Genomic DNA, 8,691 nt, shown 5'->3' with positions numbered 1-8,691 from the left:
CTATATGAAGCAGCCTCCAGGTTTCATTCACGAGAAGTACCCTAACTATGTTTACAAGCTCAAGAAATCTGTATATGGATTGAGACAGTCTCCTCGCTGTTGGTATGAATGTCTCAGTCATTTTCTTCTGAACAATGGTTTCATTCATGGTACACTCGATCCAACTCTCTTTATTTTTCATAAACGTGATAACTTTCTTTTAGTACAAGTTTATGTTGATGATATAGTATTAGGATCTTCTAATGAATCTTTGTGTAAGTGGTTTTCTGATTGCATGCATAAGGAATTCGATATGAGTTTGATGGGTGAATTGCAGTACTTCCTAGGTTTGCAAATTAATCAGTCTAATGGAGGAATTTTTATTCACCAAGGCAAGTACATAAAGGATCTACTCAAAAGGTTTGCACTTGATCATGTCACACCTAAATCAACTCCGATGAGTACTTCAGTTAAACTTACAAAGGATGAACAAGGTACGCCTGTAGATGTCACTAAATTTCGTGGTATGATTGGTTCATTGTTATATTTAACTGCCTCACGACCTGACATTATGTATAGTGTATGCTTGTGTGCTCGTTTTCAATCTCAACCTAAAGAATCTCATTTGAATGCCGTTAAACGTATTTTTAAATATTTGAAAGGTACGAGTGACTTGGGATTATTTTATCCAAGCTCCTCTTCCTTTGACTTAATCGGTTTTTCAGCTGCTGACTATGCAGGGTCACAGGTTGATAGAAAAAGCACAAGTGGTGCTTGTGAATTTTTAGGAGATTGTTTAGTTGCATGGCATAGTAAAAAGCAAACTTCAGTAGCTCTCTCTACAGCTGAAGGAGAGTACATTGCAGCTGAAAGTTGTTGTGCTCAAATTTTGTGGATGCAACAAATATTGCAGGATTTTGGTATTTCTTACTCAAATATTCCTATTTATTGTGATAATACTTCTACAATTAATATCTCTAAAAATCCTGTCATGCATTCTCATACTAAGCATATTGATGTTCGTCACCATTTTCTACGAGATAATGTTTCTAAAGGTAATATTGAGCTTATTTATATTTCTATTGAGAAACAGCGTGCAGATATCTTCACTAAGCCATTAGTTGAAGATAGATTTTGTAAAATGCGTCGTGAATTAGGTATGTGTTCTCTGTAATTTATTAAGTGATTTTATGTAATTATTAAGTGATTTTATGTAATTTATGTGATTAAATGTGAATTATGTCATAATACTTAAATATATATTGTGTATTTATTATTTGAATAATTAGGTTCCTGTTTATGAATTTGTGTTTCATTTTTTTTTATTTGTCTGTGTGATTATGCGTGTAAATAGCATTGGATTTTGTAAATCTTTTTATTAGACTTTTCATATCCTTGAAACTCGTGCATGTATCATTCATTCAATACATCACTTCTGTTTTTGCACCTCTTCATCTCCTCTTCCATCTCTAACTCTTCAGTTTCTATTTTTTTTAAACTCTCTTTCTTAATCTTTTCATTTTCTTTTCTCATTCTACTCTCTCATTCTCTCAGAATCCTATTCTTTTTCTCTTAACCCTAAAATCTTCTTTCTTCCATGGCTCGCCGTTCGAGATCCACCGCTAACCAAACCCAGACCCCTGGTCCGTCTGGTTCGAAGCGTCATCGTATGGCCGCAGTTGTTTCTGAAGCATCTAGCGAAGCATCTCCTAATTCTTTTGAACGTCATGCAAAGGAAAATACTACTAAGGCGTGGCACAAGTCCATTTTGAAAGAAAGGTTGTGTGATACTGATCTTCTCTCTAGGATTGGCGTATCATCGTTGTTTGAAGCTGTTGGGTGTGCTGGGTTGTTGTCGCCTTCAGATGTGATCTATCCAGATTTGGTGAAGGAGTTCTATGCGAACTTTTCGATTTTGGCCGACAATATTGTGTTCTCTTCGGTGAAAGGAAGTCCAGTTTGCTTTAAGGCGGATTTGCTAGCCAGGCTCACAGGAGTATCCGATCAAGGCCCCTGCCTGTTTACCACTCATCAGGCCTTTGACGAGATTCCTGGATTGCTATATGAGGAACAACTCAAAGCTATTCTCGGTGACAACTTTGTTTCTGTGTCTGTCAAACCGTTGGTAAATGATTTAACTCCTATGTGCTTATTATTGTTTAAATTGTTTCACTCGAATGTTTTGCCTCAAAAATCTGGTTGTGATAGAGTCACATTTCAGGATTCTATTCTCTTGTCTGTGTTTGTTAAGAAAACCCCTTGTAATTTGGCTTCATTGATTATTTCCAACATGAATCATTGTGCTAAACATGAATCCATGCATCTTCCATACCCTGCTTTGTTAACAAAGATTTTTCAGTATTTTCGTGTTCCTTTTGAGTCTGCTAAATCAGAAAGATTGAATATTGTTTTTGACTTGTCTGTTTTAACTGCGAATGGTTTCGTAGTTTCTGAATCAAATGATTTGTTTTTTGATGATGCCCACCGTTCTGTTGGAGGTTTGCCCAAATCCCCCCATTATGCGTCAGACCCAAATGATCAAAACACCAATACTGTCCTAAATTCGTTGTTTGCTAAGTTAGAAGAGAATTATGCTGCTTTAGCTTCAATTAACCAGCATTTTGCTTCTGTCAAACTCTCAGATCACTAATTCAGAAGTTAGTATTTTAAATGCTTCTTTTGAGATGTTTAGGAAGTATGTTTGTTCATCTTTGGATGATATCAATGCCAAACTCTCTGTATTGCATACTTCTGATGTCAAGTTGTCTAAGACCATAGATTTTGAGTTTGGGACTCTGCAAGAAGGGATGGTTTCCTCTGCTAAGGCATGGGAAAAGGAGTTTGTTAAGTTATTTTTTAAGCTTGGGTCAGAAACTAAATTTGGTTTCCTCTGCTAAGGCATGGGAAAAGGAGTTTGTTAGGTTGTTTTTTAAGCTTGGGTCAGAAACTAAATTTCTATCTCAGCAGTTGTCAGCCATGCAAGACAAGAGCAAGATGTATTAGCACAAGAAACGAGACTGGATTGGAGATTGTACTCTAGAAGAAATCATTGTTCCTCTGCCACTCCCTGCCATTCCTCCACCTTCAGTTTTTGGCATGTCCAGAGAAGAATGCAAGGCAAAGATTTTTGATTGGCTTCATGAAAGGGATGGAAAGGCACCAGCTTAGGAAGCTTTTGGCAAGCTATTTTCAGAGTATGGCTCGGCTCCAGTGTTTCCTTCATCCCAGAACAAGGCTTCTGGTTCAGGCAAAGGCAAAGCTCCAGTTAATGTTGATGATGATTCTGATTAGAGACCCCTTTTATGATGAAGGGGGAGAAATTTTATGGATTTTAAGATGTTTTTAAGACTGTGTGATGATGTGTTTATTTGGTTTTTAAGACTATGTTTCTGAATGGGTGTGTTGGTTGGTGTATGATTTGTTTGTGATGGATGTTTTTGGATGATTTTATGTGTTTAACTGATATTCTGGATTCGTTTATGTTATTAAATAACCATTGCAACTGGACATCCTGGTTTATGGATGGGTTGTTTTGTTTTAAGTGTTGAATGTTGAGACTGTCTCTTTTATGCATATTGATCTAGTGTCTCATTCATTCTTTAGTTGTCTCATTCTCATATTAATTGTATGTATTATAAACTGCAAAATATTCTGTTGGTTCTAACTTTGTTTTACAGGCCTTTAGTGTTTTTGATAGGGGGAGCATTTATGTTCTCTTTGTCATCATCATAAAAGGGGGAGAATGTTGGAATACAAAGATTTATGATGATTTCCAGAATTCAACGCAACAGAATAATAGAGTTCAGATATTGTAGAATGCAGTTGATTCAGATTTTCCAGGAGACTATTTCTCAGGTTTAGCTTTGTTAGGGTTTTGTGTAAATCTTCTTTATCTGGATAAACCTTATCTCAAACAAACCCTATCTTATAAATCAAGTTTAAATCTCTCAAGCCTTATCTTTACTTGATTTATCTTTTTCAAACGTACTAACAGATTAGTTTCAAAGTTTCATTCAAATATTTTCAAACAAACTTATCTTCCAACCTTATCTTGTGTTTGAAAATAAATATGTTAGAACTTTGCTTATAAATACAACTCTTCATTTCAGATTTGTGGCTAACACTTTCACGAGAATCTTTCATCATCGGAAATCATTTTCTTGTTCCATACCCGAGATATTCATATCCAGAAAAACAAGAAACTTAGTTTGAGTTGTAAACTTTCACATTACATTCTTGTAACTGAATCGTGTATTACATCACTTGTCCCGGGTTGTGGGAGGTTGATTACAACAGGAAGGCCAAGTAGCTTTGTGCTAGGTAGATGTGTGCTAGGGAAAGGTTTCTTTCAGGTGGGCCAAGTTTGTAATCAAGGAAAGTTTGTAAGTACTTTGTTTTAAGTGGATATAATACATTCTCTATGCTAGTTGGCATAGGGACTTGGATGTAGGCCATAGACTAGGTGTAGGGGCCGAACCAAGTGAAAACTCTTGGTGTTCTGCATTGTTTAATTTCTTTATCACTGCATTTATATTTCAGTAATTTACTTTCTGCAGTTAAAAGAGTCTGTCCCATACCCTGTCTCATTTGTAAAGGGACTATCCCATTTGCATAAGAGACTGTCCCATTTGCCTTGACAGTTAGAATATTATTTTATCTATCGAGCCATCGAATTTCAGACTGGACTGCTTTCAAGTGGATTTTCACATTTTTTTTCTGCGAATGCAAACTTGCATTCTGTAATCCCATGAAGAATAAACCGTATCTTTAGGGATCACAAGGAAATATTTTAGCATAGACCTGTACCCTTCTTGCGGTGTAGTTGCGGTTGGGTGTCTGCAAAACAACACTGGAGGGGGATTTGAACCCTACGGCGCCTCCAGTGTGAGAATAAGAACTCGCTTTTGGATGATGAAGATGAAAATGCAAGGTGGTTGTATGTGATGTATGTGTATGAGTGTGTTGAAAAGACTGATTAATCTCTTCCTTGGACTATTTATAGCCCAAGGATAGGGTCAGGGGCGGACACACAGTATACACGGGGTGGCCTGGGCCCCTGCCAGATTTTTGAAAACTCCTTCCTTGTATTACTGCTAAAAACTGTATATTAACGGCTTTCTTTCATTTTCTTATATTTGCCCCCCCCCCCAATCGTGATACTAACCCAACTATGACCGGACAAAGTAGTTATGTGTTTTGTTTACCTGCATATCTAGTTAGGTCTATCCACTAATTATAATTACTTGATATATTTTCTAATGTATTTTCATAAGAATTAATTATTACTTATACATTCAGAGTTATTTTATTAGATTTTAATAAGCCAAATACATAGTGCTTTAATTGAATCTGAATATTTTATAATTGATTTTAAGATGAGAGCAAGTACATGTTTCTTATTTTGTCCATCTTTAGATATGGTTTTGTTGTATTTTTATGTTATTATATAATAAAGGTCGGCTCAAATGAACTTACAATAAACATTAATATTATATTATAATTTATTTGGAAATTTTTTTTTGCCCCCCTTGTGTTCGAATCCTGTGTCTGCCCCTGGATAGGGTTTAGAGGTTCGTAGCTTTTGGTCGTTCGTTGTTGGGAGTGGTGGAGACATGACTAGAATGGATGCGTTACACGTATCGCAGTAAGGATTGCCGAGAAATGTTCCAACGATCCTTTGACACGTACCATAATTTGACACGTACCATAATTATTCTCATGGCTGATCATTAATAGATGTCATTGTCACGTGCCTGGGCTCGTGCCTCACGTGTTGTATTTAGTTGGGCCTTCTAGAATAGGTGATACGAGGATGCTTGGTCTCGGGGTGTACATGAGTCAGGCCCGTTCGACCCCGAACTGGGCTGGAGCTGGACCTAACCGGTCTCGGACCTGGGTTCAGTGAGTTAGACCTAACCAGTCCCGGACCGAGTGATATAGCTAGGGTTGGTACTCGAGCCGGACCTACCCGATCCTAGATTACGTGATCTAGACCCGGGTTCGGTGAGGGTTTTATATCCTATCACTACTTTCTTCCGGTTCATATGAATACCCATTATGTAAACAGTTCGGGCTCGTACGAGTTATATTAACAACAGCTCCAATTTCCTCGATACTTAAATTAAGGATGAAAAGTGTGTGATTATTATCTTCCTGAAGGAATTTGTACTTCCCATTTAAACTTAAGGAACTAAAAACGAATATCCAAACGTGAAGCATGTGGCTGACTGGGTGCCTGCGGGAAAGTGCCGATAGAATTCCTTGTAGGACGCATCAAAATCACAGTCAGGTTGAGGATAATTACAAGGTTCATAGGCGCGAGATCTCTTATGCTCACATTTCATACCATAGCTCAATATTTCTTTGCACCCATACTTTCTATCCAAACAAGGTACCTTCTATCACGAAGCTCCTCCATGACAAGGCAAGAAATATCACTGATCGACAAAAAGTCGGCAGGGCACTCGTTACTATACTTGCTACAGCAGCTCGAACAAGCAGGGTGCCCCTTGATGCACTACAATTTAATTTAACAAGCAAAAAAACATAAGATATATATGGATGCAATCATTACACACCACATGTTCATTTAATAAACAATGAAAATGAATGAAAGCTGATTGCAAAAATTAGTAAGTTTCTCAAGACTTTTCCATTTTACTAACATAATTTACACAACACAATCAGGTTATAACAAGATTAAAAGTTATTCATATGTTGTGATATTAGTATAACATTGAAAGCAAATAAACAACTCAAGGTAGTTGTCCTTGTAAATTCATAGGAAAACAAAAAAGGAATCACAAAATTATAAGAAATAAGACTGTGTTATGAATTGATTGTTATATTCAAAGGTTAAATAGAAAAGCTACATGTAGGAGTAGAAAATTTGCAATTCATTTAATGTACTAGTTCCCTCTATTTCTCCGTCTCAGCTCTCTCTCCGATAAAATATAGTAGCTTTATTTTAAGGCCAATCAATGATATATTTTTGTTTTTACGTGGATGAAAATTGTAAATTATTCTTTTTTATCTTGAGGCCGTTATACCGATTAAAAAAATTATATTTTAATAGTATATATAAAAATAATATATATATATGTATAATAAATATTATATTACCTATTTATAGTTTAATTAAATAATATTTAAATTTGTCATTATAATCTGATCCGGATTTATATAATATATTAATATATTTAAAAATATACTTTATATTAAAAGTAAATAAAATTAAAGCCGACAGGGTCACCAAGTGGTCAAGTGTTAATGCGTATAATAATATTATAGGCATTGGATATATAAAAAAGAAGACAATCTTTGAGAATTAGCTAAAATCAACAAAAGAGACATCCCAAATAATATTTGATATCACAAACATCAAACATATATAGTTTGCAAAACTAGAGATAATCCTTTTGACTAACAAATGATTATCTTAAATTTCTAGGGAAGGGGTTGACAATAAAAAAAATGCCAGGGATCTTCCTCTCAACAGTGCTTCTCGATGTCCTCTGTACAAACCTTGAATATGGAAGTCATGGCGTACGCACCATCATAACGACTTGAAAACTGGCTGAACTGCTTTTCAAGTCAATTTTCACCTTTTCTACGGATGCAAACCTGAATTTTGCGATCCCATGAAGGACCAAAGAAAACATTTTGGACCACAAGACCGGCTCTCTCGGGAAGGTCCTCCTTCCATTTTGGCTGTCTGGGTACCAATAAAGTAATAAAATTGGAGGAGGTGTCTCGGTTACGTGCTTCCAGTTCATATGAATACTCATTTTGTAAACAGCTCGGGCCCATACAGATTATATTAGCAACAGCTCCAATTTCCTGAACACTGTAATTAAGGATGAAAAGTGTGTGGTTATTCTCTTGAAGGAATTTGTACTCCGTATTTCCACTTACATGAACAGAAAAAGAAGAGTCAAACGTGAAGCGTGTGGCTGATGCTGGGTGCTTGCTGGAAAAGTGCAGATATAAATCCTTGTAGGAATCATCAAAACCACAGCCAGAAAGAGGACAATTACAAGATTCATAGGTGCAAGATCCCATATGCTCACGTTTCATGCTGTATGTCACTTTTTCTTTTGCATCCATATATACTTGCTATTCGGACATGTGATTTTAACTGCTTCAAGAACCTCCTCCAATCCATAGTTACCAATATAATCAATTGGCAAAGAGCAAGTAGGGCATTTGTTTTTATGGTTGTTGCTACATATAGAACAGGAAATGTGCCCCTTGACGCACTACAATGTATTTCAACAAGCTAAGAGATTATACACCACATATTTCATTTAGTAAACAATGCAAATGAAATGAAGCTTAGAATTGCAAGAAATGGTAAGTTTCTCAAGGTTTTATATTTTACTAGAATAATATACAGAATGCAGTCAAGTTACCATATATGTATAAAAAGGTCGAAAGGTCATGATATGTTGTGATATTTGTATAACACAAGCAGCAAAATATTGCAAAATTACTCTAGGAAGTTAATTCAAAGAAAGAAACTATGACAAGATTGTAATGAATAATTTGGAGCAATAATAATGAAGTCAAAAACTACTCGGTAAACAAGTAGAAAAAGCTGTGTCAGCCTTTTGCAACTAAGCATGTCAACCGTTCATGGACCAAACCTGTCAAACTTCTGTAGCATTAAGCACAAACTCATTTTTATTGGGTAAAATGGTGTGAATACAGGGT

General features: G+C 36.0%; 1 protein-coding gene across 1 annotated transcript; it reads right to left on the bottom strand.

Annotated features, from left to right (window-relative positions):
- Window positions 1-6,331: 6,331 nt before the first annotated feature.
- LOC141659783 (E3 ubiquitin-protein ligase SINA-like 7) lies at window positions 6,332-8,085 on the bottom strand. Its single transcript, XM_074466712.1, has 2 exons — window positions 7,603-8,085; window positions 6,332-6,496 (listed from the first exon to the last, which is right to left on the bottom strand). The coding sequence occupies exons 1-2, from the start codon at window positions 8,083-8,085 to the stop codon at window positions 6,332-6,334; spliced, it is 648 nt and encodes a 215-aa protein (XP_074322813.1).
- Window positions 8,086-8,691: the final 606 nt, after the last annotated feature.

This window comes from Apium graveolens, chromosome 5 (genome assembly GCF_009905375.1).
Source record: "Apium graveolens cultivar Ventura chromosome 5, ASM990537v1, whole genome shotgun sequence".
Classification (NCBI taxonomy): domain Eukaryota; kingdom Viridiplantae; phylum Streptophyta; class Magnoliopsida; order Apiales; family Apiaceae; genus Apium; species Apium graveolens.
This window is presented reverse-complemented; position numbering and strand designations above follow the sequence as displayed.

Coding starts and splice junctions, on each gene's coding strand:
- LOC141659783 (XM_074466712.1), bottom strand. CDS start 8,085: ATGGATGCAAAAGAAAAAGTGACATACAGCATGAAACGTGAGCATATG. Junction 6,497..7,602: donor CATGGGATCGCAAAATTCAG/GTTTGCATCCGT, acceptor ATTAAATTGTAG/TGCATCAAGGGGCACCCTGC.